Source organism: Hippoglossus stenolepis, chromosome 2 (genome assembly GCF_022539355.2).
Source record: "Hippoglossus stenolepis isolate QCI-W04-F060 chromosome 2, HSTE1.2, whole genome shotgun sequence".
Lineage (NCBI taxonomy): Eukaryota > Metazoa > Chordata > Actinopteri > Pleuronectiformes > Pleuronectidae > Hippoglossus > Hippoglossus stenolepis.
Genome location: NC_061484.1, coordinates 14,668,280 through 14,693,158, shown reverse-complemented (window position 1 = coordinate 14,693,158; position 24,879 = coordinate 14,668,280). Strand labels below are relative to the sequence as shown.

Genomic DNA, 24,879 nt, shown 5'->3' with positions numbered 1-24,879 from the left:
CTCCTTTTATCCCTCTGGTACATTCTCTCATTCACTTGCACTGCGTGTAATTAATGTGTTGCTCACTAATTGGATTAGTACTATACATTTTCAAATCCACGGCAATAGGCTAAGCCTCCAGCGCACGTGTTTGTGCATGCACACGTGCCCATTCTTGTAGAAGTGTTAGTGAATGTTTCAAAAAGGGGGCGTGCGCATATTATGCACTGGGGGGTGTAAGTGTGCACCAGGGATGCAGATACAGGCAGCGAGGCTCCGGAGCTGTGAGGGAAAAAGAGATTTTCTCCTGTGTTCATTAAACTCTGGTGTCCTGAAACAAGAGATTTTCAGAAATGCGTGCCTGTCACTCGGAGAGCATCTTCAAAGCCGTTTGTTAACAGGTACGTGCAACTGTGTATTTAAGATTCCTGCGAGAACTACTCTACTTTGGTTGAGCTTGAAATGTCTTCTATACATACATGAAACCAATTAGTTAAATAACAACCAGCAATAGAACACAACTGTCACAGAAATGACTAACACAAATCAAAGTGAGTGACTGTAAAATATGCAAAGAAGTCCGATAGATAACAGAAAATAACTTTTTCTAATTAATTTTTTGCATTTATTCCCATTCATTTGCATTCGTGTCAAATGCCCTCACATCCTAAACTACCTCAGGACACTGCTGACCCCATAAAAAGAGGGCGAGTGTATTTGTAAGGCCCTGTCCTAGATGTATTTTTAATGATGATAATGAGCGAAACACAAGACTGTTATGTAATGGAGATTTAATTTGCATCCCCTGCAACCTGACTGAACTTACCCAGAGAGTTGGAGAATCTTTGGTTATATTCTGCAACCTCACTCTGTGCATCTTAGGAAAATATGACAAAGCAGCATATCATATTAGATACTTAATGCCATTAGTTTGTTGATGCGAATGTGCCTAAGAGAACAATCGTATTAGTGCATACCAGAGTTTACCCTCAGATTACGTTACTGCGGCTCCATATAAATGAAGGATTTGTTTGGTGATGCAGGATCATTGTATTAATTGATTTAATCTTGTTTGTTTTCAGCAGGTTCTTCCGCAGAATTAGCAGCTGTTGGCGAATAAAACTGTTTGAGCACAGATTTGCTCACCAGAGTTTAAACCTACTGTGACAAAGTCCTCATTCTCCTGCTTTGGAGAACGAGGACAATGACACTTAATGTTGTGAAGCCAGTGAGTGACAGTGAGTGTATGTGGCTGGTGAGTGGTTCCCCAAACCAACCATTGTTGCTTGTAAACAGCCTCTGTCATAACTCACAGACTGTTCCGATCCTTTACCCACATTAGGCCACATTGTTCTGTTGCGGCATCTACAAGCTCTGCCACTATAATTACCAAAGTGTTCCCCATTCTTCCTGCCATGTCATGCTGCCAGTTCTTATTATCTCTCTGATGTACTGTACGCCTCTACCTATCTGTCCTATCTGTCCCAGTTCTCCAGAGATTAGTCATCCCCAGTGCTGTGATCTACGTTCCCCTTAATGATCAGTCACAACGGCAAGGATCACAGTGTGTGTGTGTGTCTCTGTGTGTGTGTGTGTGTGTGTGTGTGTGTGTGTGTGTGTGTGTGTGTGTGTGTGTGTGTGTGTGTGTGTGTGTGTGTGTGTCGTCCAGGATTTACTCATGTCGTGGGGACCTAAATCTGTTTACACAGTCACATTATAGGGACCAAAATCAAGTCCCCATAATGTTAATCAATACATTTTGGGATGAATACATGTTTTAAAATTAGGTTATGGTTATGTTTAGGCTTAGGTTAGGATCAGGGTTAGCTTTAGGCAAGTAGTAGTAGTGTTTGTGTGTGTGTGTGTGTGTGTGTGTGTGTGTGTGTGTGTGTGTGTGTGTGTGTGTGTGTGTGTGTGTGTGTGTGTGTGTGTGTGTGTGTAGGGCGGACGATTATATTTATTTTGGGCAAAGTTGAAACTGTGTGTAAAAGAAATAAGAGGTATTGGAGTAGCCAGACTCCACTTTATTCAGTTTTTCACTATACCCAGCGGCCTATCCTATTGTTATATCAGATTGTGTTGTGTGTGTGTGTGTGTGTGTGTGTGTGTGTGTGTGTGTGTGTGTGTGTGTGTGTGGTGTGTGTGTGTGTGTTTGTGTGGTGTTGAGCCATTACCCAGCCTGTAAGCTGATTAAAGGAAGGTTTGTTCAGCAGAAAACTTTATACATCGCACAGTGGAGGAGAGTAGCTGCTCCCTCTTCCTTATAGCCAAAGCCAAGCACCACGTTAGTAACAGATTAACAGACTACAGCGCGCTCAGTTTGCCATTGAAAACATAGGACATGAATGCACTACACACTAACTGGATGTTTGCTGCTCCAATCTAATCCTGCACCAGATGCGGTGCACAATTCGTTTTGCACAAACACATGGATGGGTGACAGATTAAAAGAAAAACACGACACAAAGTGTCATAGAAATTAGAACAGCTTCAGTGCTCAGAGATCCTTCCAAGTATCTACACTGGTTGTGTTAACACCATGCTTCTGATATATCTCCACTCATTTAGAGTTACTGTCTTCTGTTTCCATTAAAGTACTGTATGACACTAAAATCCTGCAGATGTGGTTCATTTTGTTGAGATGTGAGGACTGTGAAGGCAACACCATCTCATTTTCATGCTCATTAAACCAGTTAGTGACCTCATGTGTCCTGCATATCTGTATGTGTTGTGTTTCTCCACTTGTTTGATCAGAATTCCCATTAATTAGTGTCTCGTCTGTGTTTGGATGAGTCTAACAAAATGCATTTCTGTAGCAAACTAATTATTGCAACCTCTGATGGCAAAAAGTTCCCATTCTAAAAGCAGGGGAGAAAATTCTGCCATGCAAATACAAATGGAATTTCTTTTAAAATGTGTCTTCAGCTGTAGGATTGCAACACAGGTTGAATGAGCTATGAATATGTCACTATAGCACACATTTTAAAACCATTCCACAGTAAATGTTACAGTGACGACAAATTGATGATTCATTCCCCCAAAAATATTATACAGCAAGTCATTTAATCTGTTCTGATATAATGGGATCTCCGATAATCACCCTGTTGTTCCCCTCTCCCCTCTCCGTCTCCCCCTCTGCCTTCATTCAGACCAACTGGCAGGAGGCCGAACATCCTGCTCGCTCCAAACAGTACTACATTACCAGATTTGTCACCATGGCAACAAAACCCGAGGCCTGGCAGGAGCAGGGTCCCATCAACTCAATAGACAAGCAGGTCAATGAGTCCTGGGCCCAGGGTGAAGTGGGCTCCACCGTAGGCCTCCACAGCTCCCCTCTGCAAGAGAAAAGAGCTCCCAGGGCAGAACCCGAAGAGGACATAGATGACCTGGAGCCTGGAGCTCAAGGCCAAACTCTGCAGGAGAACCAAACACTCTCGGGAATTCAAACAGGGGATGCAACCGAATTGGAAAATCAAGAATCAACAACCACCAGGGAAAAGCTAGAAGCTGTGACAGAGGAAGTATCAGAATTATCACAGGCTGAGGAGGAATCAGAAAATCCTGCTGACGTATGTGAGGATGCTTTCCCACCCCCGCCTCCTCTCCTCATTGCCTCATCAACGGATGAATGCTTAGAGGCTGAGGGGTTTTCCAGGCTAGCGGACGAGGTTTCTGAGTGGATCAGTGATGCTAAGATTATCTCGGACCCTGCAGAAGACCTAATTTCTCCTGATAAAGAATGGGCCCTGACAACTCAGCTCACTGAACTAGTTTATCAAGAGGTAGAGTCAATATCCAAGGAGATGACAGCAGATGATATGGCAGCGGAGGAGAATGACACACAGCTGCACTTTTCACCTGATGCTTCTGACAACAGTGAACCTGAAAATAATATATCTGGGTCTGCTCAGCAGTCTTCCTCTGACAGTAACAGCTCCGATGATGTACGCTCGCCTCCTTTTGCTGATGAAAGTGAGGAAGAAGAGGAAGTTAGCATGGATATTGCATCTCGCCAGCAGGAATGGAGTACACTAGATATAAGAAGCAAGCTTCTCCAACCCTCATACTCCAATGCCGATGGCCCAACATCACCGCTGCCTGCAGTTCCCTCAGCCAAACAGCAGGAAGAGCTGTTGCCTCTACGCCAAAGTGCACTTGTCCCCAAGAGAGCAAACCAGGAAGCTACACAACAGGTGCAAGGCCAGAGCTCTCCACCTTTGTCGACCGTTGCCATGGAGTCATCCAATCAGGGTGGGGCAGCTTCTCAAGGCTCTGGGTGTATTGGAGCTGTGAGGCACAGCGGGGCGGGGGAAAGCACAGAGGGAGAATGCAAGCAAACAGGTGAGGAGGAAGGGCAGAACGAGAGTGGACCTGACAGGAGCAGGGCAGAAGGGCAACACAGCACAGGACTGTTAAGATCGGTCCAAAGACAAGAGCGATACGTGACTGAAAATTGCGTCCAAGGTGTGAATTTTAAACACAGTAAACAAGACAGAATGGAGAGCGACTTTTGTGATGACAGCCAGAGCGACAGTGGAGTATCAGCGGACTTCTCCCCAGGCAGCACTTTGGGGGGCAACACCACCATCTCCACGGGGACTCCAGCATCCAAAGAGACTCCCATTGAGAGTGAGATCCGACGTACTATAGAGCGTGAACACAGCCTGAGAAGGTCCAGAGGACTTCCAAATCCCCCCACTTCTCCAGAGTACGTGGAGATTCCTTTAAGAAAAAACGTTCTCTCTGAGCCGCTCAATATTAAGTCCGAGAGGTGTCAAGGCAAAGACAAGCAGTTTGCAGGCAAAAAAATGCAGCAGGAGATCCACGAGGAGACCCAGAGAGAACAGGACCTGGTCGAGCTTGGGAAAGTTCCAGGTTTCTACGACAAAGGCACAGTTCGCCAACTCAAAGAAAAGAAACAGATTTTTGAGGCCTTTCAGCAACCCAGTGACTCGACTTTGTCTGTCTCAACCAGGAGTAAAACCACGTCCTGGTCCTCAGCCAATGACGTTTCCACCTTGGAGGAGAACCAGGAGGATACCTTGTCACAGACATCCACCATAGGAGCCTTGTATGTGGAGAGGAGACAGAGCACAGACTTGCTAAGTCCCCCAGTGAGCCCTTACTCAGCCAAAGGAAGGCATTCAACCTACTCAACCCCTCCAGTAATGGGGTTCTCCAAGGAGACGGATCACCAGGTCATCATCATAGAGAATAACCTGAGTGTCCCAGCTCAGAAGCTGTACCATGCCAAACTTGAGGCAGAGCCTGTCGACACAGTCGACTCTGGAGATCCAAACATCTCATCGCAAGGGACAGGAACAAGTGGTGGGATTATCAAGGAGGAGGAGGAGGAGGAGGAGGTGGCCCTCAAGGATAATCCCTTTTTCAAGCTGCGCTCCTCGACAAATGTAGCCAAAGTGGAGCAGGATATCCGGGAGGCTCAAGAGAGGGAGAAGGAGCTCCGTAAGCAGAGGATGAGTCTGTATGGGGGAGCAGGGGTTGTACAAGTAGGAGGAGAAACGATTCCCACAATGTCTTCCTCCTCTCTGAATGGTCCAGCTGTTCCTGAAATACCTGACTCCTCACCCAGGTGGAGGAACGGACCCTCAGCAGGTGAGTGAAGCACCAAGTATGGATTTAGGGGTAAAAGGTGTCAAATTGATTCTCATACAGACAGCGTGCTTGTGTGTGGAAGCTTGTGAGCATGGATGTGTGTGTAATTTTTTATATCTGCGCTGAGATGATGAAAACCCTCCCTGAAAGAGCCCAGTGAGCACACTATTTCATTTTTTCTCATGGTCTGTGGAAAACCTCAGAACAGATTTTTCTAAACCAGAGTTTGTGGTTACCGGCAATAATTCTGCACCGAGGGCTGTGAGACTCTGTAGCTGCACAATAAATGCAGCATCTAGCGTTGTCATATTAATTGCAAAAGCTGAGGGGATGAAAACCCCCGAGTCATAACTCAGCACTATTGTGCCAGCAACAAAGGTTGAGTCTAATTTTGGGGATGAAGTCTAAATCCAGCATTCAGAAAGTGCATGCAACTTGTTTTTAAGTTCTTATGGTGATAAACAGTTAGTGTAGAGACATATGTCATACTCAGTGCAGCAGCCTACGGAGAGGTTGGGTTGTGTTTCAACTTTGCTGCCACTGTGTGCATGTGCTGTGCAGCAGTGATTCACAACCAGGGGTACTTGTTACCCAGTTGCCAGGGGGTGTGCGGAAAAATATTTGTGAAATCAAATACATAAATTAGAATCTGATTAAACAAATATATCCACACGTTGAGTCAGCTTTAACACCTTAGTGACAGTTCAGCTAGTCAGGAAAAAATATGAATAAATCTTTGAAATAGCCAAAGGAAATAGATACATTTAGAAACTGCAACTACTAATGGATTAATAGAATACTATTGGAGAAATGGAGATAAATATATATAAGATAAACTATATAAAAATCCGGATGGCCCCAAGTGGAGACCATACCTCCACCAGGGCCCAATAAGATCCAGACTTTTATTTGGATCTGCACCAAATTGCACACATTTATAAATATCAGTCCTTTAAACATGTATATGTTTTCTTCATTAAGATGCATCCCACTGATCTGGATCCACACCAGAATTAATGGGTTCTGTTTTTGATCGTGCCCCACCCCTCCAAAAACATAATCTGCTCGGTGGAGGTAACAATGTAATCAGTGAGATTATTAATGACAAAGGAAGTAGACGGGACAAAAGCTAAGTAGTTGCTTTAGCTGTTGAGAAAGAAAAAATGCTTGTACTCAAAGTGTGTACTCAAGGTGAACAAACCAACCTAATAAGTACATTTATTTAAACAATTATATTTATATACAATTATTTGTGTTGATTACGTTCATTTTAAAAGCAGTGGCCCCATTTGGAGCATGATGGGTGGCTGATTTTTGTTTGATTGCATGTTTGTGTGTGTTGTGTTGTCAGGAAATGTTGCTCATGTTTTTTTTTTCCTTTTCTTTGTGACTGTATGAGAATGTCTTTAGTCTTTGTAGTTTAATAAATGTTTGACATTTCTGAAACGACAGGGGTGTGTCACTGCAGGACTGAATGGACATGACTCATTGTTGGGAAATGAATTGTTTTATATTGTCTCATTTTCAATGAGTTGTATAACCTGTTTTTTAAATTACAGTCCTTCATTTCTGGCACCTGCTTTCTGTTTCCATTTCACCATGTTCATTTTCAATAAAGCTGAATTCTCTACCTAATTCCTTCTGCATCCCTGCCTCTCTCCTCTCATCTCTCTGCGCCGCTTCACCGTGTTCGCGACTAATTTGATTCACGGAGGCTTTATTGCTCGCAGTGTGGAGCAGAAACAAAATACAGGAACACCTTTGCCTCATTGTGAGACCTGCCTTCACCCACCTTTTATTCTTTCTCCTCCTTTGTAGCACAACAGTCAGCTGGCAAGGTGAGCATATGGCCGCCGCCCCAGGCTGAAGAGGGGAGGACTACTCAGCAAGAGGTGAGCCCGTAAATCCAGATGCAGTAAAGTGTAGACAGAGCTGTTTCCTCTGTGCTACTCTTTGCTCTGAGGGTTTGACTAGTGGGAGAACAGAACAAGTGTTTTTTTTCTCAGACATCTACCTGTCTTGCTCACTTGGTAGAGGACATGTAAATGTAGGCAAATCCCCTTTCTGAGTCATGAGCCCTTCCTGAGCCCTAACTCTTGTGTTCAGGAAGTAAATTAAATATCACGTTCAACCATACACTATATATAAAGATGGACGATGCATCGCCACTGGATGTTGCAACAACATTTTCCCTTCCCGATACCCATTCCGATAATTGGACTTTGCGTGTTATCCGATAACAAGTACCGATCCGATACCAGTGCGTTTAAAAAGTAACAACTTATATAACGTACTTTATCAGCCGTATACTACCAATCCTGTATTGAAGTGATGATTGCTATTATTCTTGTATGGCCTATTGTTTGTGTTGTGATTGTGACCACAATAGTGCCACCCCTGGAAACTGAAGTCTTGCATTCAGTAAAACATCTTCATTTGACTTTCCAAACTGAAATATTACTAAAGTGGACTCGCCCTTTCCTACACGCTTGCAACTGCTCAACACTGCCCGACATTTGCTCGCTCATCAAGTTTAATTTTGAGACCTGGGAGGCGGGGACAGTGGCTGAAGCTCCCCTCCTTCGACAGGTCACTTTGAACACTCTGGTCCCTTGCCTATCTCTGATCTTTCAACCACCAGCCACCAGGAGGCGATCGAGACACTTTTGCTTCTCTCTTGGGAAGCTCTCATGCTGTTTATCTTTATATACAGATTATGGGTTTAAGAAAAAGGAAGCTGATTTAAACAAAACGTTCACAAGGCCAATGGTCCAATGAAGAAAGGCTCTTAGGAAGATGTCAGCATCTCCTCTACACCCAATGTGGCCCACAAACATCTGATAATCTGATACAGAACAGAAACAGAAACAGCGAGGAGCTTATCTTTAAAGATAAGGGAAGAAGGCAAACAACCCTGAGACTGAGAGCGAAAGTGTGTGTGTGTGTGTGTGTGTGTGTGTGTGTGTGTGTGTGTGTGTGTGTGCGTGCGTGGTGTGTGTGTGTGTGTGTATGGTTTGTGTGTGTGTGTGTGTGTGCAGTCGATGGTGCTTAAAGACGAAAGTCAATCAACAATCCCACTGATTTTTTGTTACCTGCCTCGTGGGTCTTACATCTCTTTGAAACTGTGCTATCTCTGATTAGAGCTGAGTGCCGCTCCGTGGTTCCTGGGGTTTAATTCAGCCTGGCTTTGATATCCCGGGTTTGAGCTGCACGGTTCGGCTTGACATTAGCAACATTTCTTTTCCCTCCCTCTCTCCCCGCTCACTGTCACATGCGATTCTCCCGGTCCCTCCTCCTCCTTCTCATCTGCTTTCAGCACGGACCTGGATCCTGATTACAGTTGAGAAATAAACGGAGGATTGCAGCAGGAATTGGCCTCAGTCGTTGACTCAGTTGTTCTGAGCGAGGCCTTGGATCACATTTGCATTAACCTCCCTCTGACTTGCACAGCTAATGATGCTCATCCAAAAAGATGTCCTCAAGGGGGAAATAAATTCATCCTTCTCTTTTTATCTTTTCTCTCCCTTTTTCCTTGTTTTCTATATGACCCTAAATTTCCCCTCCCTTTACAACCAGGTCCTCTGCAGTCCCCGGACCCCCAGACAGAAGAGCCCTCTAGTGCAGCGCTGGGAGTCCGGCCTGGTCAACGGACACAACGAGGGAGACGACTGAGGAGACGCTGACAGAGCCAAATGAACGAGGGAGGAAGGTTTACAAAGGAGGGCTGAAAGGCTGTGATAAAAGAGGAGTGCCTTGTACGGAAAGCGGGAACAGACTAGAGGAGGGAGCGGTGATGAAGAGGAGGAAAGAGAGACAGAATGAGGGGGACAGAAAGAGGTCAGGGATTTGGGATTGAAAGGGGGTCGGGAGGATTGGGAGCACGGGGAAGGATCGGTGGTGGCAGCCTGAAAAACCAGCAAGGAGGAGAGGACAAGGAGGAAGGAGGGCCACCTATTAGTGGATAAGCACTCTGCCTCCTTTTAGTGCTGGAAACTCTGAGACTAATGAACTTAAAATGGGAAGAAAAATAATAATAATACTGCACTGCAGAAAAGAAAAGAAAAATGTAAATGTAGTAAGAATGAGATTTTAATGAACTTCTTAACCATTGGAGTTTTTGAATAATAATGCTGAAAAGAGCTTGATAAAACAATTTGTCATTCACAGTTTTGTGCTTTTATTAATGATGTGGTTCTCTGAGTTACCAGTTTATTACACTTGTGTATTAGCCATATAATAAATCCGACCTCTGTGCTTTTTATTATTTTTTATTGACATTTGTTTGTCTGTTGTTGGTTCAACTTTGCTGTAATTGAGGAGGTTGCGTTATAGCTGTGTGGTTGAATTAACTGAATTAACTAGATATCTTTCAGATATAAGTAAATATATGAAGAGGGAGAGTGTAACAACTCTCAACTAATGGCACTCAGTAAAGTGTAGACCTTTGTCAAGTCCCCTTATGAAACCACATTTAAATTCACTAGATCTGGATTTTTATTTGGATCTGCACCAAATTGCACAAACTTGTATATATCGTTCCCCTAAACATGATTCATGAATTATTCTCAGAGAAATTAACAAACACCAATTAAAAACACCCAATCTCGCAATGATAAAGAAAACGTAATGGATTGGTCCCCACAAAATGTCATAGAAATGGATTATGTAGTTTTTGTGTAATCCTGCTAACAAACAAACAAATGGAGACAAAAACATAACTTGGCGGAGGTAACAATTAAATTAACCACAGCCATGAAAATAAAAACTAACTTTAGTTTTACGGTTGTTTTTTTCTATTTGATCACTTTGTCTTTTCAGAATAAACTGGTAACTCGGTGCAGATACTGCACAGGTCTTAGTATCAACAGCTCCTCCTTCTGTTATTTCATGCCTCACAACTTAAAGCTGGATCAAAGTGTAATGAGGAAACATTCTGCTGGATTGCAGATCTGATTAATACCATACAACACAAATCTAATGTTGAATAGCTGCTCTGCTGTAGGATATCTAACATGGTGCAATAAATGAAGTACTTTGGAATGGAATGGATTGATACACATATAAAAAACTATCCCCTGTATTTATTTATACAAAGTTAATATGTTCAGTGTTATTCTACTATTATAATAAAACAAGATTAAAATTGTTGGCCACTCTGAAGCTGAGTAATTTCTGTAACTGTGAACAAATTGTCCTCAGTTTCTCCTGCGGATGGTTTTATTGTTTTTTCGTTTGCTTTCAGGATTTGGTGTCCCACACCACCCACTGCAAATAATTTATTTTTATTTTACTCCACATCATTAAAATTTTCAGGAAAGTACTGAAGTGGTAACTTTTGCTCTTGCCACAAATCAACCTTAAACATTTGATGAGGTGACAAAATATGGAAATGACCATAAAGCATTTTAAATTTACCAAATATATTGTTCTGTGGACTATTTATAAACAAAAAGTGGAAATATGTTCCTTTTATTGCTGAAGAGGCTCAGGGAGAGGACTAACTCCCCGATGGACCTCTTAAATGGACTATATGGCAAATTGACTGTATTTATATAGCACTCATCTAGTCTTATGGACCACTCAAAGCACTTTACAGTACAAATCACATTCATCCATTCACACACATTCATACACCACCTCTTCAGTGTCTTGCCCAGGAGGAGTAAGGGTTCAAACCAGTTAGCGGACAAACTCGCTATTTCTCCTGTGCCACAGGAGCTCCAAAATACTGGTGTTTAATTCTAAATAAGTCTTTTTAGGTGGTGTAATGCTATGTTAAAGGAGCTATTAACACCTCTCTCACATAAAAAGCATTCAAAAGCTCATTGTATTTAATCCTGTTTCACAGCTGGGGTCTCTGACACCTGAAAGGTAATTTGCCGTTTTCTGTGGCTTTTCAAACATGTCCTCAATACAATTTTTTGTTCAGAGGCATATCCGAAAAAATTAGCCCATGAAATACCAAAGCCATAAATCACTTAGTGCTGGATGTTGTTTGAGCTTTTAAAGAGGATCCAGGGTCTCCAGGAGCCCGAACTCAACATTTATCGTTGTGGTAATAATTCATCTCTTTGAGCTGATAAAACATAGACTGTTGACTGCTCCCTATAAGTGAAGCCAAAGCATCTCGATCGACCCCTGGAGGTTGGCTGCAGCATAGATCATAAATCCCACCTCCTCCATGTTAGCAGATGGGACATTGGCTAGACTGAAGAGTCAAAATACAAAAATACACAAACTGTTTTTTACTCAAAGATGGTTTCTGTCATTTTTGATCACACTGATGTATGTTGTGCTCGTTCTTTTGAATAAGTTTGGTTTTAATTAGTTATTTGACATCATAAAATTTGGGTGAAAAGTCCTGTTTGAAAGCTCCGATTGGTCAAACACATGTATCCCCAATCGCTACTGCTACTATAACTGGCTCCCAAAGACGACCTTGGTCCTACTTGGCAGTGTTCACATTTGGGATATTTTGGCTTCATTTCTGGATAGCTGGAGGAAGTGGAGACTTCTTGTGCATCTTCATTTACAGGATAAAACCAACAGGATGTAAATACATCACGTAAATGTCACAGATCCTCTGAACAGTTACTACCTGCCTCACTACCTACCGGTCTTTATCTGGACCCCTCACACTGTCCCTGTGGACCTTTGTGTGTGTGTGTGTGTGTGTGTGTGTGTGTGTGTGTGTGTGTGTGTGTGTGTGTGTGTGTGTGTGTGTGTGTGTGTGTGTGTGTGTGTGTGTGTGGGAGGGTGAGATCACGCTTTAGTGACCTCCCAATCTCCTGTGAATAATTCATCACCTCATTCTGAGTGGACGCAGCCCAGTGACATTATGACAGTGGTGGCGCTGAAGCAACTTAATTGTTCAAAATTATTAATAAACTTTGTTCCTCACAAAGCCACGTCCCTCATTGTGCCATGTCGCCAAACCTGATGGCACCACACCTAAAGGCTTTGGCATTAGACTGATGAATAGTCTGAGAACAAATGAAAATTTAATAGAGCAAATTACATACACTTGTTAAAAGATCAAAGCTTGGCACTGAGAATCTGGATACTTGTTTCTGTTTGGTTGCTTGGATAGAGATCAGAGATTATTATTTTTATTCTCACGCTAGCATGGCAACCCACCAGAAAACGGCACTTCTTCCAGGTTCCGTCTCTCACCATGATGTCTAATCTGGCCGCTGTTCAGATGTGGTGAACCCAATAATTCACCCTCACACATGTCCGTCACCTGCTGCGCCAGACTCATTTGCATCATGTTTCATTATCAGTGTCTCCCAAAGTCCTGCTGGCTCCAAGTCATCGAATCAGCAGCACGGCAGACAGTCGCTATTTGGAGGATTAGCCGCTCCTGCCTTTGTCAAGAGGACAACAGTAAGAGCAGAAGTGTGTTTGCATATGTGTGTGTGGGGGGGTGTCGGCGGCATGTAGGCCTACTTTTAAGATCTGATTATATTTGAGGTTATGAGGTTATGAATTACCATGAAACTTGAGGGTTGCGATAAGGATCTGGGGGGAAAAATGTCAAGATTTTCTTTGATTTCTCAGAGAATAATTCATGTAGCTTGATTAAAAAAAGGGACTGATATACACCAGATCTAATAAAATAGAAATATAACAAAGAATATTCACTCATGCACTTTAATTTAGTATCATTTCAATGTACTTCTGCTTGAGTTCTGCCATTTAATCCCTCTTCTGCTTCACTACAAAACAGACCCTCGATTTTATCAGTATATCAAATGTTTGCTAAAAATAACTTTGTGCTCTGATGCTAATTATAATGAAGAAACATCTTGTTGTCATGATATATGCTTTTTCAAACTAAGATTCCATTATCTTCCAACTTCTTGAAATGGAGGTTTTGTCTGTAAGTCAGTACTGTCAGTGATTACACCTGGAGGTACTTCCAGGCTGTCATTGTTTAGCCAGGTTATATATGGACACTGTCACAACACCTATTATTCCTGTTCAAGTGAATTTATTGTTTATTAAACTGAATAATGCAACGTCTTTGTTTGAAAAACAGCTACAAGCCCGGGTTTATCTGGTTATTTTAAAAACGACTCTGGATACTAAAAATAAAACTCTTTATGGAGGGTTTTCTCGCATGCTGTCGTTAGTGTTTAGCCACGAACAGTCGGTGGCTTGCAATCAGTTGGTGAAACATACCAAAAGGTTAAAAACCCTTTTAAATACTGTGCTTGTGTATAATTGCCTGAAAAATATCACACCCAATGATTCATATTTGCTCTTTTCTTTGAAATATGAATCATTCTTCAAGCCACCGACAGAGAGGGGAGAACCCTCGGCTGTGGGAAGGCCTCAATCTAATGTATCTGCAAAGAACAGAAACCTGAAGAAAGCCACAGCGTTCGTCTTCGCCACAGTCTGTTGAAGACAATCACGTGGAATGTGTTGCTGCCCTAAATCCTCGCCTAAATCCTGACTTACTAAATTAATGAAGGGCATTGCATCAGATTAAATTTAATTATATGACCACAAACCTGCAGTCGACACTTTCAGGGCGCGCACAAGAAAAGCTTTGATTCCAACACACGACGTCACATTTGTTCTCCCTGTACACTCCTTTAGCTAATGGAGACTCAGCGTGCGGTGGCATTAAAAGGGCAATTATCGTGAGTTCCGAGATTGCAAATGTCATTTATTATTCACCTGACGCATGTGGAGAGGCACACGGGGCGAGGCCAGCGTGCTGAGCGTGCAAACCGAGGTGCCACCTGCGTTAGTCAGCGCGATGAGGTCACATGTCAGAGGCCTCGAAACTCTGCCTCATATTCAAACAAATCTGCCTGATGCTGTTATCTGGAGCTGAATGTCTTCACTGTGTGTGCATGTGGAGTACGCTGTGACTCGCAGGAGAATAAGAGCAACACAAACCAAACAAACTTAAATTCATAGATCATCAGTTTTTTTTTTGTCTCCATAAACAAAAAGAGAATAAATACTTTCCCTGCATGTGTGTGTGCCGCTGATACAAAACTGCTATAAAGGCCAGTAAAGTGTAATAAAACCCTGAACTAATACAGAGTTGGCTTTCTGCTGCTTCCTGAAGGGCAGAGCCAAGCCTTCTCTGCTGAGTTGTTGTCCACCATAAAACGATTATATCACCCATGTGAGTCCACTAACTTTCACATAGCACTAAGGTCTGAGCACACTTATTTAGATTATAAAAACAGATATAACAGCTCAAACTTTATATCTGCACCTGCTGCACTTCTCTGCTGCCTTTTCCTCTATTTCTTCTTTTTTTTTTTTTACATTTTACAGCTCATTCACCAGCGTCTTCATGTACATCTGAGTCATGTTGTTCCACAGAACACAGGACCTGTTCTGTCTTTATAAAGGAGCCTGGTGCACAACCCCCCTTCCTGCTGTTCTGTACCGCAGGTGTGTTTGTGACGTTCAGATGAAATATAAATGGTGCCCTCTGCAGAGTATTTAGTAAAACTGCAGGCCCCAGTTTATGAATGAATGGTTTGTTGTTTTCTCTCCTGCCTGATTTGCAATATTATTAAACTCTTTAAAACAATTTCTGAACATGAATTTTTATCTAAAGGGTTTTCAATAACTTCATTAAAGCACACTATAGAGAGAAAAAAATCTAGAAAACTCAAAATTTGACTATATTTTACTAAGGGATTTAATCGAATCTCTAACCCTAACCCTAACCCTAGTTCAATTTAAGTCACATGTTATTTTACAGCAGCCAATCACAACTCTGAATTTCCTTCTCACGCTAACTAAAGCTCTAATAAGTCAACTTAGCGTGTCATATCCACATTGAAAATCCATTCCATAATGAATGGGATTGTTTTGTAATTGTGTCAAGCCTTAAGTGGAGTAACAGCCTTTGTTTATGCCAACAGTCACAATCAGCAAAAGAGCATTGTTTCCCAATACAAAGCTGCATGTGACTCAAGTGTGTTTCATCAGGCGTGCACAGGAAGTGTAGAAGTCTGTCTGCATTGTTTTGATTTTGATCCGAGAAGATCATCGGACACATCAGAGGCACGAGGATGAAAGGACGCGTAACGACCACCACCAAGACAAGTTGTTCACAGTAATTCAGGGCAGGCATAAAGCATCTAAATAACTCTGTAAACTAAATTCATGATTCAAATTCATGAATTAAGAAATAAAGATCTTAAACTTGAGACTGACTAACCTACTCTTTACCGAACTAAAGTGTTGGTAAGTGTTGGCTTTACATTGAATCACAGGTTAAATTGTTAGTTATCAGAATGAACACATTTTTATTGAAACGTCAACTTGATTTGCTGATTTCAATTTTTTTTCTGCAGATTTTAAAATTTGAGTAATTTGTTTGCATGTGTATATTTATTTGGAGTTTAGTTTTTCCATGCAAAGCACTTTGCAATCTAAACTGCTGTATAAATAAACTTTAATAACTGCAAAAAAAACATGTAGTTAAAAGGGGTACAGACATCACCTAATGTTGCTGGAATTATTTGCAAATCTGCAAAAGCACTATGAAGCAGTTTAGTTAGGCCAAAACAGTTAGATCATTTCACACTGCTGGATCATTTCATAAACCTTCACATTTCAAAATTAAACTTCATGACATGTGGACAACTCCATCTCCCGATGAAGATCATGTGATGTAGCTGAAAGCTCCAGAGATTGTTCAGTTAGCTGCTTTGTCCAAGGTCAATAATAATCACAAAAGTTTCATATAAGTTATTCACAAGCACAGATCCCACATACAAACAATAATAATAACAGTAGTAAAAAATAAAAATCTGTATTTAAATCCACTTGCTTAGTTTACGTGTAAGATCAAACATCCCATCCTGACAAATTGTACAATTTTACTGCTGCACATGAAACAGGAACTGAGGAAACAGCTCTTCCTGTCCCGCTGTGTAACGACAACTGATGTTACCCTGATCACCTACGATAAAGTATAAACCAAACACACACACACGCACACACAGGGAGAGATTACAAACATAACAAACATCTCTAATGGGTCGGGCTTGTGAACGTGGAGAGAGAGTTCCATAACGGAGATCTGGAGGCGGTCGCAGTGTCGCCATTGATACATTCCTGCAAATAAATAAACACACACAGAGAAGCTCTGAAAGACCTCAGCTTGACATTTCCTTTGGCACAGTTCATGTCCTACCATTGCTTTGCCTGTGGCACAGAATCCTACCTAGCTATAAATACACAACATGCATATTATCTGCATTGGTATGGAGTCAATATTATAGCAATGTGTGTGTGGGTGTGTGTGAGGACATTTTGACGTTTTGAGGACATTTTGGCTGGTCCTCACTAATTAAATTGGCTGTTTGGGGGTTAAGGTAAGGGTTAGGGTTAAGGCATTTAGTTGTGCTGGTTAGGGTTAGGGTAAGGGGCTAGGGAATGCATTATGTCAATGGGTGTCCTCACAACTATAGACAGACACGCATGTGTGTGTTTGTATATGTGTGTGTATAGGAATCTGGAAATGTGTATACAGAACCTTGGAGTGGGTAAAAGTGTAATGTGGTTTGCAAATGTAGTGTTGACAAATCTGCAGATTTATGCTCAGATCTGTGAATGTGTAGATAAATATTTAAAAGCGAACATAGTCATTAATTTCTGTAAATGCAAAGTGTTTAGTTCCTAGAACTGGAAATACAGACAAGTTACAACTCTTGACGGGCCTCGCACTAGGTGGTTTTACCGGGGATTTTTGCTCCACTTCCCTGTGCAAAGAGTGACAAAATATGTTTGCCTCAATTGCTCTGCCTCAGTTCAGGTTAAATCAAATATACATATTGTGAATACGGTGGATACGGTGTGGCTGTGGCTCAGAGATGCCTCCGGCCGTAGTGTTCTTGGGCAAGATACTGGAAACCCAAATTGCCCCTGACAGCTGTGCTGGCTGTGTAGGAGTGATGTGTGATGTGAATGGGTGAATGAGGAAACTCTACTGTAAAGAGATGACTTCGAGATGAGAAAAGTGCGATATAAATACTGATGTTTTTCAAAAATCATGTGAAAAACAAAGAGGTATAAACTGATGACCTGTCTGTGATTGCAGCTCTTGGGGCAAAAAGATTTGTCTGCACGTGTATTAAACTGCAAACCTCATTACACATTTACAGATTATTGAGAAAGATTGTTACAAATCTGATTAGGCACACAGAAAGTCTGAAAACCCATCTGCAGAATCCCGTATGCATTCGCAAATCTCAGCACGCGTTTGCAGATTCTTTTACACATTCACCGATCTCACACAGATTCAGATGCAGTTACACACACAAACTATATTGCTACAATATCAGCCCCAGAGATGATCTATTCTCCGACATTCTTTATTCCTCTGTGGCTGACTTTTTTTGTCTGTTGGCCTCCTGTTCTAATTTAATCTGCCAGTTCTGCTTTCCCACGCTGCCACAGTTCAGAATATATGTGCAATTTCTCAGGTCACTATATCTGATCTTTGCTCCTTGAGTTGATTAGTCCTTGGATGCTGTTTCTAACTCTGTCTTTCAGATTTATATTCTGCTAACCACAATAAACATTTTTATACACATTAAAATTAAGAATAACTGGCAAAACATCTGGTTTTTATGTATTCATTTTGCCGGTTAGTCTTTGTGTCAGTGTCCTATCCTCTATAGTGGCTGTTCAGTGACAGAGCACAAGGAGAAAATGAGAGTCAGCAAAGAGCCTTTGGTCCGAGAGGCCGTCATCGAGCTAATTAGTGAACGTGATAAAAAAGAAATTGAGATGAACTCAAACTCTGCAGCACTAATAAGGAGTATGTGAGGGTTTCAGTTGACAGTGTGTTTGGTGATGCGAAATGTGTGTGCATGAATGGGAGTGTATGCATGTGCATGTTTGTTTACAGCAAGGGGATCAGGAACGTTTACAGTTGTTTGTCACAGAGAATCCAGAGGAGAAACACGGAGGCTGCAGAAATACCAAACATACCAACGCAAAGAGGCGCACTAATGTCAGAAAACTGCACATGGTCTTATTTCTGTGTCCGGATGAAGTTTGCTCCTGCAAAGTTTTGGGCGTGTACTTCAAAAATACTGATACAAAAACTTCGATATGAGGAAGGAAAGTAAAAGTAAGTTATTTCAATTTGAACCCATAGCTGATAATTCATCCGAGATTTTCTTTTAATCAAATGGAGAAGATCCGTGCCTCTGTTTATATTTACCTGAGAGGTGAAGCTTGACCTTCTGAGTGTAAGGTCTTTAAAAAAAAAGAATAAGGCAGAGTTACAATCAGCCAGTTGTATCAGTTTGTGATACATTTCAAGAACTTGTGAAATAAAAGGAATGTGGATAAATAGAGGAATTGAGCAACTATTCATTTCTGAGGAGGAAATGTGTTTCTGAAGAATAGAAAAACTCACCAACCACGTGATCCTTGGCGTGAACTCGAGTCCAGAACTGTGCCTCCTCTCTGAAACAAGTCAAAACCAAAATACTGAATAAACAGGATCAAAAATATTTGATCCCGCAGGGAAATTGAGTTTCAGTCTGCACAAGAATATATATATATGCATCTTATATATCATAGCTGTCAGGGCTGTTTGAGAAATTAAACTTAATTAGAAGAAAATATAAGTACAGTGATCTTCTTATGGTGTAACATGTTTAAAGATTTAAAAGGACAAATATTTACCTTGTCTTCTTTTTCTCCGCTGCTGCTTTTACTGTTTAATTAAAAAGAGAAGTGAGAGTGGAAATCATGTGTCTCACAAAGGAAGATGTACACAAGAGCAAAAACGAAATCATTGACAAAGCAAAGATTCATGTGAGAAATAACCTTTCCTGTGTGCGACCACAACCACCAGAACTACGGAGCAGAGGAACAACACCACAGCAGAGAAAGATCCCAGCACCATCGGCCAGTCCACACCTGACAAACCTGCAGGCGTCACACAGCCATTAATGCTAGACACACAAAGAGGACTGTGAAAAATATAAAAGCATTTTTTTTTATTAAGGAGCACTGTGGTGGAAGTGTATGATTCATACTTAAAGTGGTGAGAAATTAATTCCCCTCGCGCCACAGACAGCAGAGATACATCCTAATTCTACAGAATCTGGTTAATCTGTTCAGCTTTTGCTTCCTGCCACTCAGAATTAACAAAAGATGAAACCACATATGAAGTAATGGAATGCTACTGTTCGCCTACCTGGTGATGAAGGAGGTGGAACCCCTGAAATATATATGAGAAAATATGTATTTATTATCAGGTTTGTCCCATTGAGATTAAAAACTCTTCTTTACGAGGGAGACATGGCCAAAAATAGCGGCAACACGGTCATTGACAGACAAAAACATAGATTAACCCTCTATTGCATGAATTGTTTATCAAACATGTTGAAATGTTGTTAAAATGTGTTTTTATTACGGAAAAGTGCTTGAATAATGGAAAATGTCAAAATGTCCATAGTATGATGATTATTACTTCTATTGTTCCACTTTAAAAGAGAGTAAAATAAGTAACACATACCAGTGACCTGCGTAAGGAAGGCCAATTTGCTTCTAAATAACATAAACAATACAAGTATTAATCTTTACCTTTGATTACAGATAAAGGGCGACTGCGTTGGGAGTTGCTCCATGTCTTTCCCAGAAAGACACTGTACTGGCACTGGTACAGAACCACTAGAGGGTCTTGGACAGGCACTGGGAAAGACGCCTGGTGCTGGATCACTTTGGTGTGGTGTGTGGCGACAGGAAGCTCATTGTCTGCCAGGTAGAGGGAGAACACAGCACCGGGGTACGCAGGAGACCCCGTGCAGAGCAGATGCCAAACGTCCGTCTGCTGGTGGAGAACAAGAGTGGGCAGTGGGAGCACGTCTGCTGCAGATAAAACCAGAGGAGACAAGTCATTATTTAACAAATATGTTCATGGGATGAATAGTCACAGTTAGCTCAAACAATTGATCGATTAATCAATTAGTTGATGCACAGACAATTAGTCTGCAACAATTATGATAATGTATTAGTTAATTTAAGTAATTTATTGATCTTTTAATACATCATGACATTTTATATTTTGGGGTTTTAGGACCAATGGTTGAACAAAAAAATCTATTCATGTCAACTTGGGATTTGTGACTTTATGATGGTGGGCAGCTTTCAGTATGGACCTCTCTCTCTGTTAGGTCAAATTCACATTGTGTTTTATTTAGATATCAGACCCTTGATGGTATTTGGCCCTTACATCACCTCACTGCTGTCTTTTAAAGTCTCATCGAACATGCTCAAATTACTGCTTTTACTGAGCTCATCATGAAAATTGAATATAATATAGATAACTCTAAAGCTCAACTAATTTTTATCCTTCGGGCAATTGAATTTTTTGTATCACCTCAGTCTACCTCCAGCCGCTCTTGTTTTAGTTGGTTAATTTGGTTTAAATCAATTTCCATGTACTGTATTTATACCTAAGGCTTCTACTTTTTGCTCATGAATTTGCTATTTTGCTAATTTAGCTTTTTCTTATTTGTGTTTTCTTGGTTTTCTTTTAGTGATTTGTTTATTTTCTGTACTTGGCTCCTGTTGATGAAATCTCTACATCAATACATTTCTGGGTCAAAATGAAAATTAAACCAATAATTCTTTGACATTTTATTGAACAAATGATTGATCGATTAATGATCGCAGATTAATAGATAATGAAAATTATCTTTAAATGTTGCCCTATACTGACATTGTCTCCGCCTCTGTACTAACTGCCCTCAAATTCTGTTGACCTGCGCCAATCAATGATCACTGTGCACATTTTCCTTTATAACAGTAATTAATCCATCATAAGATATAATAATAGCAATAAATACATTGACTTATGGATAAATATATTTTTAAGGTGCCGCCCCGAAAAAAATAATCATCTCAGAAAATATTAAGATGGTGTTCGATCAATCAAGATTTTTCTGGTCAAGATTTAAAGAACATCAGTGACCTATCACTGGGAACATATACAGGGACTGTTTCAGAGTTTCTTGGTCTTATTATTTAAAGGCTATCTGGTCCATTCTCACCTGTGACAGTGACCTGAACCACGTTGCTCACAGTAGAATTCATTATCCGCCTTTTTCTGGTGACCTGGTAGAAGCAGGTGTACTCTCCGTCCTCTCCTCCCTTCACTGGCCCCACAGTAAACACTCCTGCCTGAGGTTCGGAGCTGGACACCAGACCGGACCGAGGCTGCAGGATAACAGGTGTTGACCCCAGTGACTCGGAAGTCCTCAGCAAAAGGAAGGCCACTGATGCACTGGTGTGGCCCAACCGGGCCTGAGACTGAGGTGGGAGGTCAGGGATGGAGCAGCTGAAGGAGAGCACATCCCCACATTTGACCACACCACTGGACGGCTCCACAGACAGGACTGGAGGAGGGAAAGTGGGTATGGTGCGGGTGGGGGGATCTTCTGGAGAAATACATAAAGGGAGAAGAAGAGGAGACAGTTATCTATACTGACACGGATCATCACTCTGCACCAAATTCGTGTAAAACGTAGAACAATGCTGGTTTGCCACAGTTGCTAACCAGACCTCCCTCTGTAACCGTCAGCTCTACAAGCCAGTACACATTGTGTTTGATGTGCTTGGGTGAGTGTGTGTGTGTGTGTGTGTGTGTGTGGTTTCTATATGAAGCGCAGGATGTAGCTACTTCTACACACACCCACAGAGCCGAGACAATAAGAGAGCAGAAAGCACCTGCAGGTTGTGGTTCTCTGTGGAGGTTAGAGAGCGGATGGGAGTGTTTATTATTCAAAACCACATGTCGAAATCATGACCTTGTGCATATTGAACAGATCAACTGAAATCCCTTTGTTCTATGTTTCCAAAATGTAGGTACAGACTTCAGACATTATATATCATTTGCGTGGTATGTTCTCTTATAATGTAATTATGAAATGTGTGCAGGTTGACGTGTAGGCAATCGAGAGATAACTTTTTTTAAATGCTGTCAAGAAATTAAAGACACACAAACCGTTTTGGTGCTCCAGCTTCAAATAAGGACTGAATGCGCTGTAGCAGCCTCTACGGTCCCTGAACAGACAGCAGAACAGTCCCAAATCCTCCTCCTTTACTTTGAGGGTGAACTGAGCCTCCCCAGCACCGGACTGCAGGTCCTGAGAGTCTACCTACAAGAAGGAAATGAAGTAAAGGGGGAAATAAAACAACAGGAGCCCAGTGATAACAACACACACACACACACACACACACACAAATCAAGTTACCTTCTCTCTGAATCTGTATAGCAGGAAGAAAACCCCATGATGGCCCTCTGGGACCTTGCAGGTCAGGACCACCGTGTCCTTTGACCTCACATAGATGTCCAGGGCAGGAGGTGGAGGAGGGAGACAGGGACTGGCAGTAGAAAGTTGTCCTACAGACGGGATAGAGAAAGGTGTAAAACATACGGCAGGGGTCAGATGAGTGTCACAAATTGGATTTTAGATGAGCAGCAGGAAAACTTTCTCGCAAAACTGGTGAGTCAGCAGCTGAGGAGAAAATTTAACTGGAAAATGAAAATTCTAAATAAAGAAGTAGCCTGTTATTCCAATATTAGTGTTTGTTTTAATGCTTATATATTTTATACCAAATATTTTCTCTAATTTCTAGACCAAATAAGGAATGATGTCAAGATTGTTTGTGGAAACACCTGAAGTGTGATTCTTACCCTCTGTGAGGCAAAGTTGTAGAGAAGTGAAAATCAGAGTGTAAATCCAAAGTGATCGTCCCCGACTAACAACCTGCATCTTTGTCTCAATAAGAAGAAGAAGACTGGCTGAAGTTTGATAGAACGCGTGGTCCTCTCTCTCTCTCTCTCTCTCTCTCTCTCTCTCTCTCTCTCTCTCTCTCTATTACATCCTCTTGGAGACAGAGCGATGGGGGAAGTCAACCCTGTAAACACACTTCCTTTTTGGGGCCAGCTGGTCGGATGTGTAGTTATGAGAATAAATAGCAGCTCGCTAGACAACATATGAAAAATATCCCCGTGTCAGCATGTTTAATGGGAACATGGAAATGTCAGTAATGTCCACGATGTTGTTAGGATGTTATGTGCTTGATGATAAACAGTTTGGATGTTCTGTTCTGTCATGTTCTATCATTTTTTTGTGAAATTACTTTATGCTGTAATTCATCTTTAGGAGGATTTTAACCTTTTACATAACGTCTATTTATATCTTGAAATTATTATGTCATGTACAATTTTAGGATTTCATTTTCTATGACGCGGTCAAAGTAGGGGGAAATGTTTGAAATATGAATGATCTGATACTACAAAGGTTTTAACTGTTATGAGTCAAGCAGGCCCTTATGTTAAAAAATAGCTTCTACCTGATGATTACAGACATCCGGTCACAATGGAAGTTTTGTATTTGCTTGTTTGTTTTTTTATCGATTTATTCTTTCGTTACTTAAAAGACTATATCATGGATTAAATGTAGAATAGAACAAGTTGATTTAACTATTGTAAATATAGTCCTAATGGGAATATTAAAACCCTTATGTGGTTTTGTATTTAAGGAAATGACCTGTATCTCCCCTAACACACCCATTGTGCATAAAATCAGCAGGATTAAAAGTGTGGGTACATTTAGGAGCAGACACATCTGTAGATGATGGAGAGACAAAAAAGGGAAAGTGGATAATAGTGACCAAGAATTAGGTCAGCGTCAGACTGAACAAGATGTTTATAAACTGTCTCAACAAATCACAACTCAAGTTTAGTTTGCGTAAGTGGAAGTCAAAAAACGCTGAGGACAATTATAAATGTGATTTCAAAGTGGTAAATCTTCCTAAATGAGGTCAGACATTTACTCATATTTCTTTATTGAGTCATCAAAAGGAAAAGTAGGTCTACCTCAGTTATCGAGAGGTGGTAAATCTAACCATAAAAGATTCAACAGCAAGTCCTTGATATTACCCTGCTGTCACCTTTTCTTTGAGAGCCACCTTTTAAAAAGTGAAGATGAAACACTGCGGCATTTTAGAACCTTTAAAAAGGCATCACCAGTATTTCAGAGCTCAGGATTTTTTAACAGGAAAGCAGATTTAACAGGAACATATTTCTTTTCTTCTTTGACTCACATCTCTTCTGAGGACAAATACGGAAAATATTACCCAACAGCGACTGGGAATTTTATTTAGTTATATTTTTTAAGAAGAAAAAAGATGTAAAATCCTCCATTTTATACAATGAACATTTGCAGAAGGGTGAGTTTATTTCCCTCATGTACTGTTCTGTAA

The 24,879-nt window shown here is 41.3% G+C and overlaps 2 protein-coding genes across 5 annotated transcripts; one reads left to right on the top strand and one right to left on the bottom strand.

Moving 5' to 3' along the window:
- The first annotated feature begins 218 nt into the window (after window positions 1-218).
- On the top strand, window positions 219-10,748 carry LOC118101348. Its single transcript, XM_035147025.2, has 4 exons — window positions 219-380; window positions 3,129-5,595; window positions 7,414-7,487; window positions 9,172-10,748. The coding sequence occupies exons 2-4, from the start codon at window positions 3,195-3,197 to the stop codon at window positions 9,265-9,267; spliced, it is 2,571 nt and encodes an 856-aa protein (XP_035002916.2). The 5' UTR covers window positions 219-380; window positions 3,129-3,194; the 3' UTR covers window positions 9,268-10,748.
- Window positions 10,749-15,860: 5,112 nt separating this feature from the next.
- Window positions 15,861-23,446, bottom strand: LOC118115375. Of its 4 annotated transcripts, none has more exons than XM_035166483.2 (11): window positions 23,306-23,446; window positions 22,863-23,011; window positions 22,613-22,766; window positions 21,660-22,046; window positions 20,191-20,475; window positions 19,802-19,825; window positions 19,429-19,530; window positions 19,285-19,315; window positions 19,013-19,062; window positions 18,815-18,849; window positions 15,861-16,698 (listed from the first exon to the last, which is right to left on the bottom strand). In XM_035166483.2, exons 1-11 carry the CDS (start codon window positions 23,382-23,384, stop codon window positions 16,615-16,617), a joined length of 1,380 nt encoding a protein of 459 aa, XP_035022374.2. In that variant the 5' UTR covers window positions 23,385-23,446; the 3' UTR covers window positions 15,861-16,614. The 4 variants fall into 4 exon arrangements, with proteins under 4 accessions (XP_035022374.2, XP_035022390.2, XP_035022384.2 ...); XM_035166499.2 differs by having other exon boundaries at window positions 19,434-19,530; XM_035166493.2 differs by having other exon boundaries at window positions 20,191-20,472.
- Window positions 23,447-24,879: the final 1,433 nt, after the last annotated feature.

Bases quoted from the DNA above. Each gene is read 5' to 3' on its own strand.
- LOC118101348 (XM_035147025.2), top strand. From the start codon at position 3,195: ATGGCAACAAAACCCGAGGCCTGGCAGGAGCAGGGTCCCATCAACTCA. The intron at 5,596-7,413 runs GTGAGTGAAGCA...CCTCCTTTGTAG, and splicing joins GAGGAACGGACCCTCAGCAG to CACAACAGTCAGCTGGCAAG. The intron at 7,488-9,171 runs GTGAGCCCGTAA...CTTTACAACCAG, and splicing joins GGAGGACTACTCAGCAAGAG to GTCCTCTGCAGTCCCCGGAC.
- LOC118115375 (XM_035166483.2), bottom strand. From the start codon at position 23,384: ATGCAGGTTGTTAGTCGGGGACGATCACTTTGGATTTACACTCTGATT. The intron at 23,012-23,305 runs GTAAGAATCACA...TCCCGTCTGTAG, and splicing joins ACAACTTTGCCTCACAGAGG to GACAACTTTCTACTGCCAGT. The intron at 19,826-20,190 runs GTAAAGATTAAT...TATATATTTCAG, and splicing joins CCCTTTATCTGTAATCAAAG to GGGTTCCACCTCCTTCATCA.